General features: G+C 41.6%; 1 protein-coding gene across 10 annotated transcripts in view; it reads right to left on the reverse strand.

Moving 5' to 3' along the window:
- Positions 1 to 25,384, reverse strand: part of ZNF827 (zinc finger protein 827) — a 154,064-nt gene that overhangs the window by 110,005 nt on the left and 18,675 nt on the right. For 6 of the 10 annotated variants that reach the window (XM_033134369.1, XM_033134372.1, XM_033134373.1 and 3 more), the window contains exons 1-2: positions 13,350 to 14,475; positions 4,164 to 4,336 (exon numbers count right to left, since the gene is read on the reverse strand). In XM_033134369.1, the coding sequence (XP_032990260.1) occupies positions 4,164 to 4,336; positions 13,350 to 14,475 (1,299 nt within the window). Of the gene's footprint in view, positions 1 to 4,163; positions 4,337 to 13,349; positions 14,476 to 25,384 lie in introns of those variants that run through there. The other 4 variants (XM_033134371.1, XM_033134378.1, XM_033134370.1 and 1 more) reach the window with 1 other exon arrangement.

Genomic DNA, 25,384 nt, shown 5'->3' on the forward strand with positions numbered 1-25,384 from the left:
CCCCACCAAAGCATCCATTTTTCAACAGAAATCACCATATAAATTCAGTTGCAGCAAAGCCTTTCCCATTAAAGCCTTTCCCTGCCAGGTCTGGAGGGTCTGGGGAGTGGAGAGCAGGGAATAGACACTGTCACTGGCTGTGAACATCACCCCTCTTGTTCTTTCACCACCAAGGGATCTCACTCTGGGGCTGATGGGTTCGTTTGCTTTCTCACAGAAGCTTGATGATTTCCCCACCACCTCCCTCCACCCCATTCACAAAGAAGCAGGCACCTCAGGGGGCGTCAGGTCACAGCCCCAGGAGACCCTGACAGGTACTGCCCAAAGCATGCCCAGGAACCAGGTGGTAAGGTCACAAGGCAGAAAGCTTGCATGGTCCCCGGGAGCAGTGTAGTGGGGCAGATTCCATTTCACAAGTGCCCTTCCATCTATTGACCCAGGAGAGGAGAGGAGCTCATCCAAGAACAGAAGCTCCAGCAGGAGCTTCTGGAAAAAGGAAAAGCACAGAGAGCAAGCCTAAGTTCTATAGTCAAAAGGGAGCCCTAGCCAGGGTTGGAAAAGGGTCTGTGCGCATATATTATACACGGGCTTCTTTCCCACCAGGTTGTATAGCCTGGCTATATTTAGTTGTAGAGAAATTAGTGACAGTTTAAAGGAAAAACAGTGGAGGTGGTGTTGGCTTTCACACTTATAATGAATTTTATTTGAGCTACACCTTCCCAAAGGGCTATATACCACATTCGGCCTTAGAGAAAAGTATTACCTCCATCCTCCAGTTAGTTTCTCTTCTTCTCTCCGACAGAAAAGCACTTTCTGTTACAATTTTTATTCTCTTTAGCTAACATTGTCTTTAAAATCCCTTGGTCTGCTAATGAGAAAAAACTCTTGTCTAAAACATGTCATTCTTTCCAGGCCACACAGAGATGTACTTATCGACTGGTCATTCTGCACCGAAAGCACAGCACCCACGCTAAGGGGTGGGCAGGGAAGGAGCTGTCACATCGTTAAGTCGAGCTCCTGCAGTCGGATGAACATGAGGAAACTTGGAGGACATGTCCTCCATCCCCCTTAGGGAACCTGGCCAGGCAGGGAAGGGGCTTACCCAAGAGTCACAGCTCCCAAGATGGCAGGCTTGAGACAGTGGGACTCAATCAGCAACCTGCCTCTTTCTGGCCATCACTTCCCCAACACTCTCTGTCGCTGCAGTCCTCTCACCTTTTCTGTTCAATTTTTAGCTTGTGAATTTCACATTTAATTCCTGTATGCTCACTCATCCAGGAAAGTTGTAAAAGACTTAATGGAAATCTAAGATAACCTCAAGGAAGCTGGAGGCATTTACATCTCCTTCCGCAGCAGCTCGTAAAAATATTTGCACAATATATGAAGGAGGAAAAGCAGGCTTAACAAAAACATACAGGGCCAAGCACCCAGTACGAACGCTGTTAATACCATATTGGTTGAACAAATAAAGTAGAATCCGATTTTTTTCTTAAATAAATCTATATAATCTAGATAGCAGGATATACAGTCGAATGACACTAATGGTTATTTCTGTATGATGAGATTAAAGATCATTTTTATACTCTTTTTATTGGTTTTTCTAAATTCTCAACACTAAAGATCGATCCAAAAAAGAGAAAAGCAAGAAAATTTATTTTAGAGTATGTTTTAGACCATATCACTAGTGTATTTCTACACGTAATCATTAATATACCTTCAGATAATATACTTTCGGATATTAATTACTTCATGCTGGGCACTGGGTTAAGTGGCTCGTGTCTATTATCTCATTTAACTCTTATAACAACTCCATGAGGTAGATTGCACGATTATTATCTCCATGTATAGAAACAGAAACTTGGAAAGGTTAAGTGATTTGCCCAAAGTCTCACAGCTACGAAAAGTCGTGGAACTGAGATTCTAACTACGGTTTTTTCTGACCACACAGCTGGAGATCTTAATCTATAGGCTATGCTGCCCCCACTTCTTAGGCAAAATTCCTTTTAGAAAAATCTATCTATATTTGTAGTCTCTGATGAACCCAGTAGAGGGTATCTATTCCTAAGACCACAGCCATTATGTTTCTATATGGACTACATTTGCAAAATTTAGCAAAATTCAAGTATAGCTAATGAAAATAAAACCATGAATCCTTTGATTAAAGAATTTTAAAAGGCCCACAAGTGAGGTGTAGAGCAGAGAAAAGAAACAGTACACCATTTGATAAAATTAAACTTGCATGAGCCCTTCTCACACTTCCCTTATCAAAAGCTCCAGTCGTACCTCAACAGGTTAGGACACAATAAGTTTGAATAAAGTGGTAATTTCACACAACTGCTTTATTGTACTGGTTATTGATTTGTTCTGAAAGCATTCTAAGACCCCACGACCCGCAAAGCCCTTGCAGCTCTCATCTGTAACACTGTCATGGCCGACCGTCTGTATCATCAAGGGACCCAACTCATCTCCCTGTAGTTTCAGGGTCACTAGTTCCTGCTCTTGAAAACCCAGCTTTTTTCCATGGGTTTATAAATAGGTTGTTTTAAGTGACCCTGAGCTGAAACCAAGCTTACAAGGTGTCAGGCGAGATGCAAGTTTCCTGCTCACTGAAGCTTTAAATTTGCCAGACCCGATTTCTGAACACAACGTAGGACACAGTAACGAAAACAAATTTTAGTTTTAAAGGCATTTCTCTTGAAGTCTCATCCTGTTAATGAAATCCACTTTACAGGTATAAAATGTGAGATTTTACTTTGGGGAAGAGGTGATAGAGGATGAGGAGGGTTAAAGTAAAAACTAAGTAGGCTCACTAAAATTCAACCAACCAGAACTCCGGCTTAAATGGATTCTGAAGATGAAGGCCATGTTACTCCCCGGAGAAAAAGGCAAATGATAGAAAACAAATTACATCATGGATTTAGTATTTTTTTAATCTTCTAAGCCATTTCCTAAAGTCAATAGAGGTTCTGTCCGATCACACTTTTTCAGAGCTACAATTCTGAACAGTGAGTACTGATCTATTAGAAAGCTTAGACTACAAGTTTTGGAAAATAGAGTAAATATCTTAATTATGTCCATGCACTATCCTTCTTACGGCAGGAGAGTAAAAACTTTATAGACAATGTCAACAGCCAAACCATACTGAAAACATCAGTGAAAATGACTGTTGTTATTCCTAAGGTGCTAAAAGGCAGTTATTGAAATTATATAACTATTAAAGAACATTTCTATGTTAGATACTTTGCTAATATTATCTCCTTAAATACTAATGACAGCTCTCCTACTAAACATTACTGTTCCCATTTAACAGATGAGAAAATTAAAGAGTCCAAAAGCTCATTTGCTCAAGGCCAATTAGCTAGTAAGTTGCATAAGATTTAAATGAGGATCTATCAAATTCAAAAGCCCATGCTCTTGATCTTATGAGTTTCCTCCTTGAATGTCAGACAAAACTCTTAGTACTAATGGCGTCTGCTAAAAAGATTTCTAGATGACTAAGTTTCCCCAGCTCTCACAGAAGAGTGACACACAGAGTGTACTCAAGACTCTATACGTTTATTAAAGGCACAAGACCCTAATTGTTTGCAATAAGACATTGGAAACAATGTTTGGTAAGCGTGATCCTGGGAATTATGACAGCTCGAACCTGACAGCCTTAGGGAGGACTCGATCTTGTCAGGAACGGCCCAAACTTCCCGCAGGCCTAAACTTGAAGCCCAGGTATGTTCAATGTCCTCACACCTCCTATAAGGTGTCTCTGGGTGTTATACTCTGGGTTTATAAGCAGCAGAAGAAGGCAGTGTCTCTAGGAAGGAGTGCAGGTCTTTCTCTACTTCTTTGAGTACCCCAGAAATGCATCGCCATGTAAGGCCAGGTTAGGCTACTGTTCCCCAAAACAGGATGGCTCTACACGACATATATAGTGTATTGAAGCTTCTTTCTGGCTTTAAAGTCTTGGCTGTAAATTGGATGTGAAGACCTTTACATGAAGACTCTTTTCAAGGAGAATCATTTGGGTTACATTCCGCTCTTGGGACCTTGAGCACGTCATCCGTGGGCTCCGCCACTGGCCCCTCTCCTGCCTAGAAGCCGCTCACTCCAGCCTGTACCACAGCCTTGGCTGGGCGGGCCCTCCTCACGAGGCTTGTCCGCGGCTGGCTTACCTTCATGTGGGATTTGAGATTGTCCTTGCGAGCACACCGGAATGGACAGAGCGGACACTGATGACTTTTTAAACCTGTGTGAATCACCATGTGCCGCTTCCAGTAACTCTTCCTTTTTATAACCAAACCACATATTGGACACTGGAAAGGCTTTCCGCTTTCCTCTTCTGAGGCTTGGAAGAAGGAGAAAGAAAGGAAAATTAAGGAAAACAAACAGGCACATTACAACTAGCACTCATTCACACTGCATTGCTATATAAAGGACACTAACAACGATTTGATGTTTTTTTCTTGGCAATCTCAAGACTTTACCCATGAGGAAGCTTTATTACTGTTTTTCTTCAGGTAGAAGAAGCCCATGTTCATCTCCTGACTTCCATCTGGGTTCCATTTTTCAAAATCGGATCGTCCTGCCTTCTGAAAGTCTTACTTCAAAGGCCATCCCACACTTGGGAAGGCATCTGCAAAGGGCTTTGCCGGGCCTGACGTTGCTCAGTTGAGAAGCCTCAGTTCAGAGGCTTGCTGTCCTGAAGGAAACTGCCAGACTCAAGTCCGTATATGAATTCCTGAACGTGGAAAACGGCAAGTACTAAAGACAAATCACATGGGACAGAGAAGAACGCACTGCAGCACGCTGAAAACCAAACAGCCATCATAAACCTCACAAACCGAACTCCAACGGAGACACATTTTAGGATCCCTACTGCTGTCTTGTTTAGTTATGGCCTGAGCAGATGCTGCTGCCAATTCAGCCATCAGGGGGTCTTAAGGTCAGGACTTTTCACCCTCTCATTTCTGTCCCTCTGGCTGCCACTAACAAGAAGTGCTGCTTCCTCTGCATTGTGACTGAGCCTCGCTGCCCATTCTGGGAAGAGCTACAACCAGGCAGCCCCACGTGCTTCAATTTTTCAGGAAAGCAAACCAACCAACCACTTCCTCCAAGGCAAGCTAAGCTCACTCTCTCTTCCACCACCCAGAGACCTACAGGGAAGGGTCTCTGCTGTGACACTTTTCCTACACATCGGGCAGATCCGTTTATACTCGTCACAGTGCCACACTGGCCTCTGCAATTTGGGAATATAGAAAATAAAAGCAGGTAGAGTTAAAGTCTCAGACGTTCCTTTCTTAATCCTGAGGGACCAGAAATATTTCCAAACTGTTAAATAAATTGTAATACACTCATAAAATAAAATATATGAAGCTATCTTTAAAAAGGACCTACATCTACAGATGCTGATATAGAAACACGCCCAAGATACTAAAGAGTTAGTGGATAAAGGAAGACATGAAACTATGTCTAGGGCGGTTCTATTTTTGTTTTCTAGAAAATGGGAATCAATTGTTGCTAAAACCATTAGGTGAAAGGTTGATAGGGAACTTTATAAAGGATGCATCAAGCTGACAACACATAAAACCATTGATTTATCTTAACTTCACTAAAAAGGGGACAGACATTGTGTGCCTTCTGATAAACTATCTACAAAATAAATATTCTTAGAAAAATGTAATCAGGCCTCTAACTAGCAGTTTACTGGAAATAAAGGTGATTAAAACAACAACATGTTAAAACACACAAAGGGGATGGAACAGCCAAATTCAGAATGTGGAAAGATCTGCAGGACAAATGACCCAGTTTCTTCTTCAACAAGGAAAAGGCATTTTAAAAAGAGCAGGGGTTATAAATGAAAAGACACTTATGAGGCATTAAAACAAAACAAAACAAAACAAAAACCCCACAAGTTGTAAAGCTTATTTTGATCCTGATTATAAAATTACAAAAACAAAAAAAAAACAGAAAAAAACCCCACTTTTGAGATAATTGAAGAATACTGATTATAGCCTGGGTGTTCCATAGTATCATGTAACAATTATTGATCCTGTTAGATGTCATAATAATTATTGTGATTATTTTTTTAAGTTCTCATCTGTTGTAAATATACATGAAAACATTTACAAGCAAATGGATACGATGCTGGTATTTGATTTAAAATACTTGAGCAAAAAAAGAGGGGGAGTAGGAAGAATGGGGGAGTAAGACGAATAAATGAAACAAAAAATGATATCCTTTTATTTGTATAAAAATTGTCTGGAAGCAATACCCAAGAAACCATTAAGCAGTTGACTTTGAAAGATTGTGGATTAAAAAAGAGGGGTCAGGCAGGGAAACTTTTGTTTTCATTTCATATTCTTTCGTACCATTTGAAATTGTTAATGTACACGTTATTTTTATCATTTTAAAAGGAAATATTCCCACGTGTAAAGTTTAAAATAATTTTATTATTGATTCATTGAGTCAACGGAGTCTCCACATACAAAGAGCCACTTAAAATGGATGGAACCAGAAAGGGTCTGGAATAAAGTTAAGGCATTCCAAAAATGCTGTTTTAAGAATACAGGTATAAGTAATATTGGTTAGCTTAACCAAGTAACTTTAAAAAGAATCGCATATCTAAAAATACACCCTTCAAGTCTGGAAATTCTGCTTGTGTTTCATCACAAGTATTTCCTCTTCTGATTGGGGCATGGGATGGGGATGGAGGGTTTCCTTCTTCCCCAGGAAAAGCTACTCCGCTGAGGTCTATAAACAAACTTCTTTATTAACCCACGAGAGCTTTCCTGCTGTCTGCCTCTGATTGCCTCTGCTGACCTGGAGTCCTATACCTCATTGGGCCTCTCATTTTCTACCCTTCATTGTCATTTCTTCCACTCTGATATCTTGATCACAAAGACTGCATGTTGAACAACCGCCTGGACAGAAAGGACTGAAGCAGTCCTCTAGGTGAGATTATTGCCATAAACTAGAGGGGGGAAAAAGCCGATACTGATGTCTATTTCGGGCTGTAAGTACATCAAAGTAGTGAGAAAAGAGAAACAGGCCACCAATCCCCGTCTTCAGGAAGTATTTCCCACTATTGAAACCCTAAACTGCCTAATTTTACAGAATTGCCTGAGAGATGAAAGAAAAAAATTGTCTGAGAGATGTCTTCCACTGACCTGAGATTTCATGGCACATCATAGGAAGGCAATAAAAAGGCATGAACTGACAAAAGGAACATTGCCGATTTCCCCAGACACCTTGCTTTGCCTAATGTGACCAATATACTCCCTTATTTTTCCCAGCCCCACACTCATCACTTATCCTGTATCGCGAATGTATTACAGAGTACGCTACATTAAGCCCTGCACGTTAGTATTTCACATAAATCTATTTTATTTTGGAGCTACCCTTCCTGAGTTTTAATTAATACTACAATACACATGAATCATGTACAAATTAGGGTGTCCTTGGGTGACTGGGAAAAAATTAGAATACTCATAGTAAAAAGAAACTAATTGCAAGTTATGTGGTCAAACAGCTACACTACTATAATTTTGAGATTTTTAACTGATCATGGCAGGAAAGAAAGAAAACAAGCCAAGTGGTAAAAAGTAACCAGAATACAATGATCAGTTTTCAAAGTTGGCCAGTAATCTCCCCTGGTAACATCTACATTTTTATTTATTGAAAAAAAAAAAAAAATTCGCAGTTTAGTGGGATGCCCTCCATGTATACACGATGTTTAGAGAAGAGAGGAAGTAAGGATATATTCTACTTGTATGCCAAACTATTTTCAAGGAACTAACTGACAGCTGTAAATTTCAGTCAGATTCAGAGCCTAAGGAAATATGACCACTTCCTCAGAATAATCCACACATTCTTGAAGCAATAGGATTGAAATGTTCACAATTTTACCTAGTTTACAACTGTCTGATAAACAACTTCCCCCAAATATATCATTGGCTAATTATTATCACTGCAAACAAAACTAAATCCCACCAAATGCTAATAAACCCAGTGGGATGGATAGCTGCTAATTTGTTAGTTTGGAGAAAACATGTTCTCTTTATAGGCAATAATATTATTGGAATACAAGAGATAATAAATGTGTGTGAAATGCCTGTTATGTAGTAAATGGAAGCTGTTGGTAGCAGCTGTAATAAATAGTACTAGTAGTGACAATAAACTCTGGTCATGTGCTCCAAAGCAGGAAATTCACCATCAGAGCAGATGTAAATTTAAATCACTGGCATCACATAACAAATACATATAGCTCAGGGCTTGGCCCATCGTGGTAGTTTATCACTGACGCCAAGAGAAAACAGAAGAACCAGGAGTCCATTGCACTGCCCAGGTAGGATCTGGCTCAGCCTAGCCAGAATTCTGATGGCCACATTCAGCTTGGCAGGGAAAAGGAGCAATGGAGAAAATAGGAGGGGAGAAGGTGGAAGCGGGAATTGGCTGGGACAAGGCTGGACGTCCTCACCTTTGTGTCTCCAGCTCCCAAAACAGTGCTGATACAACATACAATTCAACAACTGTGGGGTACATGGTAAAGAGATTAAGTGAAAAGAGCAGGATCAAGAGAGTATGGAAAAGTGAGATGAGCACAGGACGTGAAAGCAAAAGATACAGGAAACTGCCAGTAGGTCTCAGCGGAAGTAGTGTTCGCTCAAAAGTGCATGCTTTTCACACAGTAGCTAACACACCTCTTCAATGAATGGTGTCCACACAGAGAGCTATTCGTGTACTTACAGCTGACCTATTTCCAGAAAGGACCTGGAGCAGCTTATATTAAAAATGCACACAGTGTGACTACATCATTAATAAAGTACAATGATATATATTTAAACAACTTACAATGGACAAGATCTGCCCAAGGCAGAGACCATCTTGTGGGAGGTTGGATCATGAAGTTTAAGAAGGCACATAATTCAATTTAAAAAATAAAAACAAAAGTTTTTTTGAATTGATAGCCAGAGTTAAAGAATAAGCAGAAAGCAATAGCAAAGAATTTTTAAGCAGGAAGAAATCTTGCCGATAATTCCCAACCAGCTGAGTGTATAGATGAGGAAACTGTAGTGAAGTGTAATGCGTGAGTGACGGGGTGGAGATCGAGGCCAATCTCTTCCCTTCCGGTTTGATGCTCTATCCTGTTCTCTACCTATTGATTCACAAAGCTACAACAACAAAATTTCACCGGGCTAAAAAAAAAAATCATGGAGGGTTTTATTAACTTCCTCGTTTTAACTCAAGGAAGGTATTTTTAAAACAAAGGTAATTATTTTATAGGAAATCAAACTTTCTCTTGTTGGATCTTATCTGACAATGTGCAGAAAATCTAGATAATTTGCAAGTGGGTTGTTTTCACATATAGACTTCACCATACACATCAAAGGAGTTCAAGATGCCAGGTGACGCTGTATCTGCAAAATCCATACATCATCGCCATCTCCACCCTAGGCCTGAGGTGTAAGAGGACCCATCCTCCTTCCCAACAATATACATGGATTTAATATCTTTCAATAGAATTTCTTGGGCATGGCTCTCGAATGCTATTATGGAAAACAAAAAACTATGTTAATAATAGATATCACTGGGTTTATCCGTGATTGATATTGATATTGATACATATTTTAACACTAAGTATTCAATAAAACTAAGAGAGAAGTCTGATATCTAGAAGCAGTCTAAATTGAAATCACTGGGGAAACATAATTGAGATCAGCGACAGACACTTCTGAATCTTGATTAAAAAGTGAATTTTCTTAGCAAGTTCCTACATGTAGTCATGCTCAGATGATAGCTAGAATAACCATGGACCTATTACGAGTATCGGGAGAGGTCCCTCACTTTCTATGCTTTTGCAATAATGTTAATAAGATCACATAAATATGACAGAAAACAGCAGCCAGACACCCCCTATCTATTGATCCAGGTACATGACACCTGCCTGCTTTTAAGTCTATTTAAATTTTGTTCAGGGAAATAAGATGTTTTGGAGACCCTCTCTCTGAAATGCTCCTTGTTATTTGACTAGGAGCCTGAAATCCAGAGAATCTTGTTGGCCTTCCACAAGAAACTTTGTCTTTAAAATAAAAACCATTATTTTATTCTAAGGTGCAACACAACAGTAGCTTCAAAGAGAATTGAATCAATGTGTGACATTTATCTTTATAGCAAACGGACATAATCTTCTGTCTATTGTGTCCCCTTTCAGAGGAGCAGTGTAGCATGTGCTGGGGCACAGGGTCACATGAAAGAAAACTCCTCCTCAAGTGTCACGTCTCTCTTGCAGGGGGAAAGGCTACCGAGTAGTGGACTCTTTAAGGAATTAAATACACCATGACCTGGCAACAACTGAATCCTGTGCAAAAAAGAGGAGAAGGCCAGACCGAAAAGACACTTTTTTTTTTCATGGTTTGGACTTCCCTTGACCTAAAGAAGGTCAAAGAAATGCTGAAGCCCAAATTACTCAATACGTTGGCTTTTCTAGCACATTACTACCTCTTTGTAACTCTAGAATCAACTTTATATGCCCTTTTTGCAACATTTTGAGAAATAGCTTGAAAATAGAAGCCTTGCTTGAAATCAGGATGGTGTGTTGTTTATTTTTGTGAATTTTTGTTTTGGGTTATTATTTATTTAGTTAAGTTGTTAAGCAACAGAAACCCTTGATGTGCTGTGAGAAACCAGTCCACCTACCTATTTTGACTTAAACGAAGATTTCTTTCTAAGGTAGAGAAAAAAAATAATAATGGGAAATGTTTAGAAAAGTGGGTGACAACCGTCACCACATTCCCATAAATGCCTTTTAGGCAAAGCCAAGTGACCTCTGAATCCAGCCCCCAGGTTGCCCTGAAACCAACAGCACAGTGTGTAAAGGGGAGAGGAGGGGGCAAATGAACTAGACCCACCTTTCCTTCCACTCCTGAGATTCAAAAATCAGTGATCCAAGTAACACCAACCAAATCATCTCTCCATAATATAAAAGTAAACAACAAAATTAGATACTCTACCAACTTCTTCTTAATCCATAATCTAGTTAGGATGCTAGACGACATTCACTTTGACTGAAAAGTGCTCAGAGGCAGCACCTCTCCTATTTCCAATCCACGCGATAAAAAACAAACCTTGCAGTTAGGATGCGTCCATATGGACGGACGCCTGGAACATCTTTCAAGTGACCATTTCAAGAGCCCTCATGTTTGTTTGTTTTTTCCACAGCGACCTTTCCTCTTGCATGAGTTTTACAAAATGAGTGATTTTTCAATACAAATACTCCGTCTGTTGAGGGAGCTGCTTTTACCAAGTCTTGGATTGTGAACAGAGGCATGAAAACAGGGGGCACAGGTACCAGCCAACGCAGGCGGTTGCAGAGCCCCAACCCGAGAAGTTCCTTTCTCTCTTCTTTCAATTTGCACATTTTAAACATTCATTGATTAAAATATGAAGTGTTTCGGCAATAGAATAAATTCAGTAAAAAGAAAAGGAAAAAATGATTTCTTATAGATCACCCTATTAAATCCTGCTGAGAAGCTCATTGAGATAATAGACTTGGATTTTGTACATTGCAACCAAAAAAGGAATACACCTTCTCCCTCAGGTGTATATATACAACAAAACAGGCAAAAAGTCTTCACTACACTGGAAGCTCACGACCTCTTTCTCATCTTTACATGCATCGGGTCACTTGAGTGAAAAAATTATACTTCACAACTATTGCTGGTTATGCCTGAGGCACTTTAAAATAACAAAGCCACTAGTTTACCTTCAGGAAGCAGTTTTCTCAGTTACCTTTTACCAATTCTTCAGTCAACTAAAGTTTATTATTAATTTTGTATAAGCTTTTCCAAGTAACTAATGTCCAGGTGAATTTACAGTGTAAATACCATTAATACATTTATTCAATAACCAGATGTGGAGAATATTTATCAAATTCCATTTTACATATAGCCACACCTCTCCTTCTGCGTCTACCCTAAATGAAATTTCTATAAAACAGGAGTGATTTATTCCAGTGCAAGATTACTCAGCGCCTCTGTTCTTCTCCTTGTTTCCAAATTTTAGCCATTTCTCTGTTTCACCAGATGGCAGGTAAGAAGTGAAACTCAGAATGGATAAACAATTCAGGATTTTATTGACACTTCAGAAACTCTGGAGTGAAAGGTTTGGATCACTTAGAATCATAAAAGTTCCAGAGATCCATTCTCCTAGTTCTGTTCTGCTGTTTACTCAAATTTTAAAGTAATTATAATTACTGTATATAGCTCACTCAGCAATTTAAATGGAAATTTGTCATAAATGTGTCAAATGGATGTTAGCTGTGATGGTTCAGTCAATTATCTGCCATTCTAAGCACTCTTCATCAATGCGGCTGCAAATAATCAAAGTTGGCTAAACACACACAACTGTAGTGTTTATACTTATGGGGACACTCATATCCTACTTTCTGTTCCAGTCTGGCAATATGCCCTTGAGAGACACCTGAAACTTCACACATCCACCTCCAGGACTATGTATGTATCACGCACACAATTTAAAAACAAACCAGTCTCAGAAATGAGGTTCCCACTGTGAGAACTCAGGTGACTCAATTTCTCCCTCAGATGAATAACTGAACGTCAGGTCTATACGACAGCGACTTCTCCTTTGGAAAGGCTGTCCCCCCATGAAAAACTTGGGATTCAAATTCTCCATATGCACAGTCCTTCAGAATCCAATTGGATTTGAATAAAATAAAGCTTTTGCGAGAAATGCTTTGATTATGTCTGAATGACAATATTCTTCAGAGTTCTCCTATGACAAGAAATTATAAAAAAGTAAGATAAGCGAAAAGGCTTAAATTCCACAAAATAAGTAATAAAAATACTAGCATAAATGTGTATAGCGTGACAAATGAGGACAGAGTAGTCACTGATTATACAAAAGTCCATTTGTGACGGAAGCAGCGGGAGAGGGGGTTCTCCCTTGTCCACTGTTTCAAAAGCAGTGGGTTTTTTCTCCCCTTATGTTCACTGATGCCATGCTCTCCGTGACAAAGATGCTTTGATCTTCCCCCATTAAATATATCTTGTATGGACCTAGCCTGAACCTGGTAAGAAAAAAAAAAATCATTTATATGAAAGGGAGGAGAGTACAGTATATCTCTAAGATTATTCATTACCTTTCAAAAATGAAACCTTTGTGGAACACATACATGAAAGACCACTGCACTGCTTATTCAAAGTATTTTGTTGTGCTCCTGAGTTTTTTATTCCTGCCTCTGATCAGATGGGAACCCAACCGAACAAGGCAAAAATGAAATAAGGCATCGCAATTGACAGTCAGAAAGGCTTACACGATGATTGAAATAAAAGATTCCATACCTGAGTTGGAGGGTTTAGAAACTCTTCCCTTAGGAACTGGGAGTAACAATAATTCCAAGGATTGTGGCGGTGGTGGTGGGGGTGGCGGCGGAGGTGGCGGGGTCACCTTTTCTTGCTTCTTCTCTGAAGGCGGTGGCGGTAGGGGATCCTCAGGCACCAGTGATGATTTCTCAGCCAGAAGGCTCCCAGCAGCCCTTGCTGCTACCTCTTTCAGAAGGGCCGCCGAGGAGGTCATGGAAGCCAGAGAAAGGAAAGAGCTGGCCGGAGGTGGGTGTTCCTGGCCAGGAGTCAAGCTTCTCTCACTGACTTTCTTGGATAAAGCTGCCAAAGTAGAACTGGCAGACTGGGAGCTAAAAGGGGAGGGAAAGGACTCAAATCGCATGGTGTCCTCAGTCCTGGTGAGAGATTTGTCCTGCAGAACAGCATTGGCTGCAGCTTTCAGTTTAAGGATGGCTGAATCCGGGGACAAGCCGCAGGTGGTGGTTGAGTTTGGCAACCACTTACCTTGAGTCCATATAAAACGATTACTTGGAGTGTATTGGTCATTCTGTTCCTGCTTCTCAGCCAACTTCCTGGCAAGAACACTGAGCTGCTGGGCATGGTGGGATGGTGGGGAAAAGGAGAGGTTCGAGCCAACGTTTACCGGGGACTCCACCCTGCCATTGGCCGTGGCTGTGGCGTCGAGTTTGAGGGACCCAGCCTCCAGCAGCCGTCTCAAGTTGCTGCTCAAGGGTTTAGTGGAACCTGGGGAGTCATCTTCACACAGTGAGGACAGGCCAGGGGAGAGGTGATCTTGACACTGCAGGGAGTCTCGCAGGACCTCACCGTCCAGTGCCACCAGCTCCAACGTGTGACTGCTGGGAGTGGCACTTCCCAAGGAGGTGTCCGGAGAAGTGGACTGCTCCTGGATCCGGTCCTCCAGAGACAGCTTATAGTTCTCCTGGACTTCTCCATAGGATGCTTCCGACGGAGTCTCTGAAGAGTTTCCATACCAGTGCTCTCCTTCACTGAGCTCGCCCTCCGCCTCTTCCCGCCTACTAATATCTGGGGGAATTAAGAAGATCAGGTTTACTCCCAAAGTGAGCAACAGGCAAGTCTGAAGACATTCAAATGGAGCTGCTGACATGCTTCCTCTTCCCTTCCACCCAACGACCACATGAAAGACAGCAACGACCCGACTAGAATGTCAGGTGCTGAGTCAGACAGTCTTGGCATAAGCCTGAAAGAAGGTAAAATGCTAAACAGGCAAAGGTAAAAAACACACCCACTGATGGCATGTACTGACCTTTCTAATAATTATTCCAGATCTCTTGAAAAGGGAAAGGAGGAAAGACAAAAACGGATCCGTTACAGAAGTAACTGGATGAAGAAACTGCTATTTGCAATGACTGGGGGGAATGGAAAGAAGCTGGTACCCTTGTAAATAAAACCAACATGATATCCTTAGTATCGAGTCAGAATTAGAGAGGCAGCTGGGAACGGGAACACGTTGGCTGTGAGACACAGGACAGTGCGAAGCCAATTCCCCACTTTCTAACTCCATGACCTCAGGCAAGTAAGTCACTTAGCTGGTTTGATATAAGATGCAATTCATTTTTTTTCAAGTTTATCAAAAAATGTAAAAAATACCTGCCTATCCTATATAACAACTTCACCCAGTTATTATGAAGCTTAAACCATAAAACACACGGGACCATGTTTTGAAAACAGTCAAGTGCTACCTAAAAATCAGATCTTGTTAGCAAACACTGTTCACACTACTGATTTCTTAAGGTCACAATATCCCCCACGTTCGACATGCTCCTTGTTTGAGAATCCTCAGGTCCAATCACCAATATGCCTGCTGTCTTATCCGAGGTCGTGATTGGTAATTCGTTCCCTCACTCCACTAAGCGTGCCCTTAAATTATTTTCTATCCACTAATCTGCCCACCCACCACTACCACTCTCACTGCCCCCCTCCCCAAGCACCAGTCAGTGGGGATGGGACTCCTTCTTGTTCCAGGAGCACTGATGAGCTCTGTCACTTTTCTACCTTTGCTCAAAAATATTCTTTCCGTAGGGAATGTCTTTCCCCAGGAAACCTGATTGCCTAACTCTGCTCATCCTTCAACACCCAGCTCAACTGTTTCTTCCTCAGGATTCTCCCTAGAACGCTGTCAGAAATCATCTCTTCCTCTCATTTATTCACTCACTCAGTCAACAAATAATTATGAGTTCCCTGCTGCATGCCAGGCATTGTTCTAGATTGAACAACCCCGAACAAAACAAAGATCCTGCCTTCTTGGAGCTAACATTTCAGTGGAAGAAGACAGATATAAAACAAAATGAAAAGGAGGACTGGGGGTGACAGGCAGGAGGGGAGCTGCCATTTTAAACAGGGTGGTCAGGGTGAGGCTTCACCGAGGTGGCGACCTCCGAGCAAAGACTTGAAAGAAGTGAGGAGCTGTTCTTGCAGCATCCCCCGGAGAGAGTTCATGCACAGGGAGTCACGGTAAAAGCCCTCATGTGGGAACATGCCTGGGAAGGAAACCAGTGTGGGCAGAGTGGAGGGAGTGAGGGTCAGAGAAAGGGGGGCGGGGGAGAGGCTGTGAAGGAGAGGGCTGGAAACGTCAATCGGAAGGACACTGGGAACCACGGAAGGTCTTTGGCATCTGGTGAAACTGGGAACCACTGGGGGTTTAGGGAAGGGAGTCCTACGACGTGACTTACATTGTCGAAGGATTGTTCTGGCTGCTATATGGAAAAGAGAATTCAAGTACAAGGATCGGAGCAGATCAAAGTGAGAGCAGCCGGTGAGAAGTAGCCAGAGGTGAGAGGTAGCCAGATTCAGTACGCAGAGCCAACATTCCCACGTTTAGTTTCCACTGATTTCCTATCACTCTAAATTATCTGTCTGCTATTGGCTTATCTTCTGAAAGGTAAGTGGTGGTGTTCCTTGAAGGCAGGGAGTTTACTAGTATCTACATATCCCACACCTCCCAGCACAATACCTCGTCCTAACAGAGTCCAATGAGTACTTAGAGACTGAGCCAAAATTCCCCATGTTAGATAGTTTTGCTATCTAACATGCTGTCTTTTCTGAATAGAAATAGTTAGAACTAGTAATGCACGAACTACAAGCTAACACACTGATCTTCCCATGCTATTTGGAGAAGAAATGTCACAAATGACAAATTCTCTTTCACGAAGCTAAAGTTCTGCGACTCCTTCCTGTGAGTCTTCATTAAGTTATCAAGAAAATGTAAAATAGCAAATGGAATTTGCTGGAAAAAACAGCAGATAAAATTGAATTTTTCTCATTTAAAAAACAGTCTGGTTCCTTGGGATTTGCCACATTTCCTTATTCCCTTTTGATTTCAACATTTTTCATCCATGCTGAAATCAGTGGGACCCTGTACTACTTGTCTAGGCTGCTCCTACAGATGTTTTTGACCAGACCCTAAGCAGTCAACATCAATTTCAACAATTGGACTAATTTTATGTTCTTTTAGCGAGCCACCTTTCCTGATTTCAGATGAAATATCTCATCTTTCAATACAATCGCATGGGATTATGATTTAAAAATCAGAGTAAGAATTAGTTAAATATCTCCTCTTCTTTGATCTTTATTTATAGTCGCTACACGAACTTACACAGGAAAATACATGATTCAAAAGTAAATACTGTTAGATTCTATTTTTGTCAAACTAGAGTAGCTCTTAGATCATCAAGGTTAGTCTAGAACCTTGCTATAAGGGTCAACTAACAAGGTGTATGTAAAATCAGGGTTTTGAGAACGACAAAAAAAAAACACAAAAAGCTACAAGCACATGTCCAGGCCCATCATTTTCCTGAGACTATTAAATATCCTAAAAGTTACCTGGTTGAATCAGGTACACAGCTACCTTAGTGCTGATGCCCAAATCAAAGAATTCAAATCTCTCAACAGAGATTTGGCCCTGTGTTTCTCTGCAAAGCCTCAGTGGATGGTCTGCCAGATGCCCTGTGAATGGCAACTTCTAGGGAGCTCTGTCTGCCCTCACACCCCCACTCATCCATTCTTCCACTCCCTTGAAACAGAAATCAGCAAGAAAATTTCTCCTAGACAGTATTCTCTCAATATTGAGACAAACCATTAAGAGGTAAATACCCATGTTCTTACACCCTAATCTCTTTGTTCTCTCTCTGCCTCTTCTTGGTTGCAGTTGGTCAAAAATTGATTCAAATGCCTAAAGAATTCAGTACATCTACTGGCAAAGCCCCAAAGGTAAAGCTAAATTTCTGACCCCCTCCACAAATACCCTCAACGAGTAAGAGTACTCCCCCTTCAAACGTGCTCAAGTGGGTAGTGGGTAAGCACGTCAAAAAGCTAAAGAAGTTGTCAATTCAGGCTCCAATCCTATGAAGCAGGGAAAGGAGAGCCAAACAGCTGAATACACAAACAGCTGATATCTACCTTTAAAGCAACTTCCCAACCTTGCCAAAACGCAAGCACCAAACAAGCAAACAAAGCATATCTTAAACAGACTGGTCTATGTCCTCTGCAATACCTGAATATTTCTCAACTGTTCATTTCTCCGATCTTCACCGACACAAACACAGAGATAACACTCTCTTCTGGACTGCAAAAAATCTCAGATACATAAAGAATATTTTTAAACTCATAACACTCTATTAATCGCTTTTCCGAAGATGCTGCAACTGAAATTGAGGTTATTCAAGTAATAAACCACCAAATAATTGTAATGCACAGCCTAGAAAGAGCCAGGCCAGAAACCCGAGGAGAAACAGATCTGAAATTATTCTGGCATCACCTGAGGTCAAGCGAAAGGTGGGGGAAGGTTTCAGAGAAATGAATGCAAGAGACGTGGAGAGGTGGAGAGGTTAGAGAAAAATCGAAGAGGCTCAAACAAATATGCTCGCAGTTCACAAAACAGCGACAACAAGGATTTTCTCCCACAAATATTCCTTTTCCCCCCTGCCGGCCTGATCTCTATTTTCTCATTCAGTTTCATCAAGGAGGGGTTCTGCAAGGCTGCATTGGTCCAGTTGTGGGAAGCTTCCCTTCAGCAGGGTCTGCAGGATAACCCCCAGCCTTCTGACACTCCATCATAAGCAAAGGGTCTCTCATCAGGGAGGTCCAAACAAAGCATTCTTGCAATTTAAGGAATTAATTTCTTGGACACCACAAACTTCAGAACAAGCAAGGCTTGACTCTTGACTTTCTTTCACAATCTGAGAAGCCCCTGGGCAGCGAGACAGCTCCATTTCCCTGTCTGTCACCAGCATGGAATGGTGGCACGTAATCATAGGGCACCGCACTTGCCACCCGTCCTGGAAATGCTTCCTGCACACAACCACTGACGGTGGATTTTACAGCTTTCCTAACTAAGGCTCCCAGGGAAGCCTCTAAACGGCCAATGTAAATAACTTCCTTCTCAATACATTATTTTTAACCTCCAGAATAGGAAGCAATTTCCATGGCTAATTTTGCAACAACCTATGTGTCTCATGCCCAAGTTCACACTCGTTTCTGTCAATTTTACACAACAGTCTGTTTTTGTGTTTTTCACTTTAAATCAGAAACTCAAAGAATTAAGAATAGAAGTGGTGCAATTACAGAATGAAAATATGCCGAATAAATTTTGTTTCCATGTGGCAACAATTTCTCCTTTGGGGAAAACAAAACGAAATTCCACCACCTAACACATTTATTTATAATTCTACGGTTCTCAAGCAGAAACTCAGGAACTTAATATTCACAACTCTTGCTGCATTTTTTTCAACTCACTTCCTTTTTGGTTTGACAGTTGTAATCAGACGCATTTAATTGGGCCAATAGTCATCTAAGGTCCTCATTCAGAAACATCGAAGCAGAAAAACAATATAAGAGACATCTATTAATTTTCATACCTTTTGGCTGAAGTTAAAGCAGGTGGAGATGGATGCCTAAAAGCCCCACTTCTAAATCTACTACTAAGCCATTCCCACCAGCCGGTTCACCTAAATCTTACCAGCAGGTTCGGAAGAGAATAGGCTCAAACTCCCAGGACTAGCCTGGATGGAGTTGACTCATGGTCAGTTCTCTGGCAGTCAGCACACTCTTCTTGTGACCACAGGTATGTCCACCTGCTACCTACCAACTCACCTTCTGGTTCAGCTGCATCTAAAAATCTTCCAAATTTTACCTTCCCCCGGAATACACATCTATAGCTAAGTACCTATACCTATCTTTTCGGGCCACGTAGCGCTGTCAGTATTATCAGTTACATCTGTAATACCTCCCTCAAATCATGCAACCAAGTTTTCCATGCAATTTTATACAGAAGTGGTTTGCAAAGTTTAAGGAGCCGTACACAAAAGTTATTAGCGAAAGCAATGCTGGTAATTGATTTAATTCAACAAACGTTTACTGAGCATTTACTATGTTCAAGGAACTGTTTGTTCTCTGCAACAAGGAGGCTCAGAGATGCAACAGTTTCTGGCCCAACAGTGCAAGGGTCGCACAAGCATAGGAAGCACCAAGGAACAGAACAAGGGTTGTGTGTGCACGAAAGACGGAGTGATTAATTCCAGCGTGCAGGTGGCTATGGGAATAGACCTTGAGGGATGATGATTTTAACAGACAAAGTTGAAAAATTCCCTTAGAAGCGGCCTTGCTGCTCTACAAGGTATCAAACAGGCAATAGCCTAGTCACGGACAAAGCTAATATTTAGGTGATCATTGCTGGATAAATCAACCGAATGAAAAATGGTTTTATATTCTTAATTCTTCTCATTTTAAAAAGACACCATCTATTGAGATGTTATGGGCAGATCTTATCAATCATCTTACCATACTCACTAGTGGTGAAATCAAACCATCAGTTAGCTTGTCAATACCGGAGGCAGGACTGTGCTGTGAGTTACTTGTTTTTGCACTCCTGCTCAGTGCAGGGGCACTCGGGCTCCTGTGGTTGTAATTACTACCGAAACTGCAGGAAGCCATAGCTAGTGTTCTCAGTCCCTACACCAAACACTGAGAGGGGCACAGAGGAGCTACCAGCAGCAGAGAGGATGTCAAAGCACTCTCAGGGCACTCTCTCATTCGCTTCTAGTCTCTTCTCTCAGAGGTTAGTCTCATCCTCTCAGGCGCCCTCTCCCAGGTGGCTGAAAACCTGGCTGCACAGGTTCTGGGTTTTCACTCTCAATGACTTACCACTAGAGAAAGGTCTTTCCCCCTCTGATTGGCCTGTTAGAGGTCATGTTCTGCTCCCTGGTCCTATCACTGAAGCCAGAAGGCGGTTCTACAATTGGCTCAATGTGGGTCACAGAAGAAAGGACAGGGAAGAGGCACCAGGAAGATAACAGCAGTGACCTCTATAATGTTTAATAAAGGTTTAGTATGCTCCACATCAGGCTGTTCTGAACCGATTTTATAATTTAATCATAAAACATATCCTCATTTACACCTGTTTTACCTGCCAAGTGTTGAGTTGCCCCCTTGTAGCCTGAACGCCTTCGCACATCCCCCACACCAGTTCTGCCTGCACCTAAGAGACCTCTCAGGGTTCGGGGCTCCAAGTCCACAGCCTGAGTTAAAGGCATGGGCGGTAATCGGCTCACAGGACGAAGCCTCAGAGATCACAGTTATCGATGCCCAGAGCACCCGACCACTTTCAGCATGGCCAGGAAGAAAAGTTAAGAACTGCTAGTTATTTAAAACTGCCAGGGTAGAGAAGACAACCAGATTCCTGTCATCAGTCCAGCTGGGGGAAAGGTGCTGTGAGGGCATGGAGAAATGGCAGGAAGTCTGGAGAGGACGCGAGTTCCCGCACTGAGACAGCAGGGAGGGCTCCTGGGTCGAGATGAGCATTTTGCACACAGCAATATGTTCAAATGATTGTTTTAAATGTCCATGAGTCAAAAAGAGGGAACACAAATTAACACATCATTCCTTATCTTCAACATGAGTTCCAAACAGTATCTAAGCCAGTTTCAATGTTGTCATATAAAGTTGCTTGTTAGTCGGATCTTCCAGTGACTGAGCAAGCACCCCAGCTCATCCCACAAACTGCCCCATCTCGACATCAAGGGCAAATCCTCCATCCTCACAATTGCTTAGGCCGAAATTTCCACAGCCGGCCTTGGCTCTTCTTTCTCTCATACCCCACATCTAATTCATTTGCAGATTTGGTTGATCCTACCTTCAATATACATCCCAAATCTTGCCACTTTTCACCATTTTTACCACTACCACGCTGGTATACAGCACAACCATCCTTCGCCTGAACTACGGCAGTAGCCTTTCAACTGGTCTCCTTACTTCTGATTCTTGCCCCACTATTCCCAGCCAGCAGCCAGAGTAACCTTTTAAAAATATTACGTCAGGTTCCACTACTCCCATCCCCAAAGCCTCCACAACGGTTTCTCTCGTTTCTCAGAATAAAATCTAAACCCCTTACCTTGATGTCCAGGCCCCATATCATCTGTATCCCTCTAACCTCATCTCCTACTGCTCTCCCTTGCTAATAAAGCAAGCTCCTGCCTCAGGGCCTTTGCACTTGCCGCTTCCTTGGCCTAGAATCTTTTTTCCCCACTCCCCCAAAATAGTCACATGGTTGATTCCCTTACTTCCTCAGTTTTCCCCTCAAACATCACTGTTTATTAAAATAAAAGCGCCATGAGAGAGAGGGCTTTGTACTGTTTGCTGCTGTATCCTCTGCACTTAGAATGGTACCAAATACAGAGCAGACAATTATTCGTCAAATGTATGAATAAAAAAGAAGAATGGGATTGACTATCAGAAAGGTAGCACTTAGTCAGTACTAGAAATGAGACCTATTTTCAAAATTACAAATGTTAATTCTATTTTTCTCAAGTGAGTCAAACGTGGAAAAGAGTCTGTTTTGCCAACTTTCCCAGCAAAGTCTCCCTTGTAGCCAAGAAAAGTGAGCTGCCCCCTAGGGGAACTTGGGACTGAAGCTGAAGTCCCCTCCAGGAAGCCCCAAATTTCTCTCTGAGTTTTAGCTTAACCTTTCACATGAATCCTGTGCTCTGTACTATAGCTGTGTTTGTCCTTACTCAATAATTAGAGAATGTTTCTCACAAACCATTCAGGAAAATTTATTCTCCAGGAGCATGCACCATGTTTCTCTGGATATCCACCTGCTTTGGAGAAACATGTACCCACCCTATCTGGAGAAGCAAGAATGCATGCAAAGTACCCAGCAGTGTCACCCTCAATAAAGGGTGGCGGTCATTGTTACTATTATTACTCTCAGAAAACAGATAGCAGCTGTCCTATTACCCCACTTCAGAGAGAAAACTAAAGCACAGAGGGTAACTTCCCAGGATTATACACAGCTCTGTAGCATATCAGGAACGATGACCCTACCTGCTGAATTTGAACTTGGTTGTATGACTTGTTTTGGAGGTGGCAAAGCCTTAGCGATCTAGTCCATATGGCTCCTCTCTAAGCAGAGGCTGAGAGACGGCCAGTGATGTGCCCCAGACCCACAGCTGATTTCAAAACATAGGCAGGACTGGAGCTGAGGTGTCCCAATCCAAAGGCCAGCGCTGCTACTACTAAATCAGGGTGTAATTATCATTAAGTGAATGAATGAATTCTAGAACAAGGCTGGAACATAATAGGCTCCCAGTAAACATTTGTCAAATGAATGAACAATCACGCATAAAGCACTGAAAAATATACCTGCTGCTGTATTACATATCTTAATATTCATCAGAAAAGTTGATCTGCACAAAAATGTTATGCGCTAGACCATAGTCTCTTCATTTGATAGACCAGCAAACCCAGGTTCCAAACAGTTAATGGCTTACCTATCATACACATGTAGTGAGTAACAAAGTGAGATTCAAACCCAAATCTTCAAAACATCTAACAGAACATGAGTAGCCTGACAAAAAAAAAAGTAATTTTTCAAGTAACCAAGAAGTACCATGGTACCTTCAAGCAGTCAACATGTTAAAAGTTCATCCTGATGGGATTTAAAAATGCAGACACACTCACACATAATGTGTTCAATACGATCATTATATTTGTAACCCATAGATGTGTCTCAGAGGAGACTGGGGTTTTCCAGCAGCTTGAGCCCCATATTAAGTGGCCCTAACCTACTAACTGTATTTTAGGTTACTATTCCTACTTAAAGTTAATGGTCCTTTTGAATTCTTTTTCTCTATCATGCCCTCCTCAGAGCCCCTTCCTTCTAAATCTGTGGCTTTCTGTCGCCATAGCTGAGATAACAATCACCAGGCACAGCAACACTGTGCAAACTAAGCATGAAAACCTAGTGTCAGGAGTTGAATTGTATCCCACTAAAAGATGTTGAAGTCCAACCCCCAGTAACCTGTGGATCTGACCTTATCGGGAAGTGGCGTCTTTTCAAATGAGCACGTGAACATGAGGTCATTGGGATGAGTCCCAATCCAGCACGACTGCTGTCCTTTTAAAAAGGGGAAATTTGGACACAGGGACAGACACACAGGGACAACGTGATGTGCACATTGGAGTTATGCTGCCACCAGCCAAGGAATTACAGAAGCAGGGAGAGCAATTTGCAGCAGACCCTATCTTAGTGTCGTCCGAGGGACGTTGAACTTGAAGTTCTCGCCTCCAGAACGGTGAGACAATTTTTGTTGTTTAAGCCATGCAGCCTGCGGTCCTTTGTTATGGAAGCCCCAGCAAACGCATACGCCTAAGTTTGAATGAAGGCCTGTGACTTTTTGCTGGGTTTGTTCACCTCTGGATTCTAAACCGTAGCCTCAGTTAGTACTGTAGGTTTTGTATTTATATAAGCCAGGTATTATTATACACAACTGACCACACTGCCGCTCAGGGTAAAGTCCTCCATGGCCAGAAAGAATATGAGCAGACGAATAGGTTATTTTTGCCCATCTCTAAACTTTAGCGAAATTTCTTTCAAACAGAAGATTTTGAGAAAGACATTAAGCAAGAGAAGTGTTTTACTACGAGAGCTACTTAGAAATCTCCAAACAAAAACATATACGCATATATGATCGATCACCACATATGTTATAGCTAATTAATAAGAAACAGACAGTTCAAAATACAGCATGAACTCACAGGCCAAGAAGCCAATCTGGAGGCCCAAACAGTACTGGTTAATCCATGGATTGATCACCTGCTTCTTCACCCTTTCATGCTGCTCCATGTTACAAAAAGCATATAGAAGGTGTCCCCTCAAGCAATCAGAAGTAAATTTACCATGGCTACCATGGCGTTATCAGAAAAATTGTCTGCTAAGGCTGATAAATCGGTCGATTATCTGCTTCCTTGACTTTTATTTCCTCTTGTATAAATGTTTCCATCCCACCATTACCAATACCTGTTATAAGATGAACGATAAATTACCAAGCTACTGAAATCACCAGGAAATGCTTAATAGATCAAAAAAGAACTTAACAACAACAAAAAAAGCCCTAATAACATAATAATGCATTCTGTAGTCTAAGAACAGCACTCCATAAAGAGATAAATGGCTACTTATTGAAATCTTAGCTTATGCATAAAATGAGACGTTCCTTCCTGGGCACATTTACCAAGCATTGACATCCTGCACCTTGTAATGAAACATTTCATGGCCATCATCATTCTGCCTGTCAATGGAAAATTTCACACAGTAAGTCCTTTATTTACTAAAAATACGTATCTATCCAGAAAGAAAAGTGCCTTGGGGGATTCGAGATTTAGCAAGGGAGAGGAGATGGAATTGCTTTTTATTTAGTGATTAAATGCATATAAAACAAAAGCTGCAGAGGAAGCAGCTCCCAACCTCCCACATATTCGGGAAAGGATACTAGTGCCACGGCATTATGAGAGAATATTGTTTTGGTGATGCACAGGAATTTGTGACACCAAAGGACACAGATTACAAGGACAGCCCTCACTCAAAGTTAACTTTAAACACCGATTTGGACCAACATGTTTCACCTTTACTCTCACCCGGCTTTGTGCCAGGGCTGCTATCAAGTGGTCGAATGTATTCCTATTCGTTGTCTCCTTTTATTTTCCCTGCTGATCCTCAGGCA

This window comes from Rhinolophus ferrumequinum, chromosome 18, assembly GCF_004115265.2.
Source record: "Rhinolophus ferrumequinum isolate MPI-CBG mRhiFer1 chromosome 18, mRhiFer1_v1.p, whole genome shotgun sequence".
Lineage (NCBI taxonomy): Eukaryota > Metazoa > Chordata > Mammalia > Chiroptera > Rhinolophidae > Rhinolophus > Rhinolophus ferrumequinum.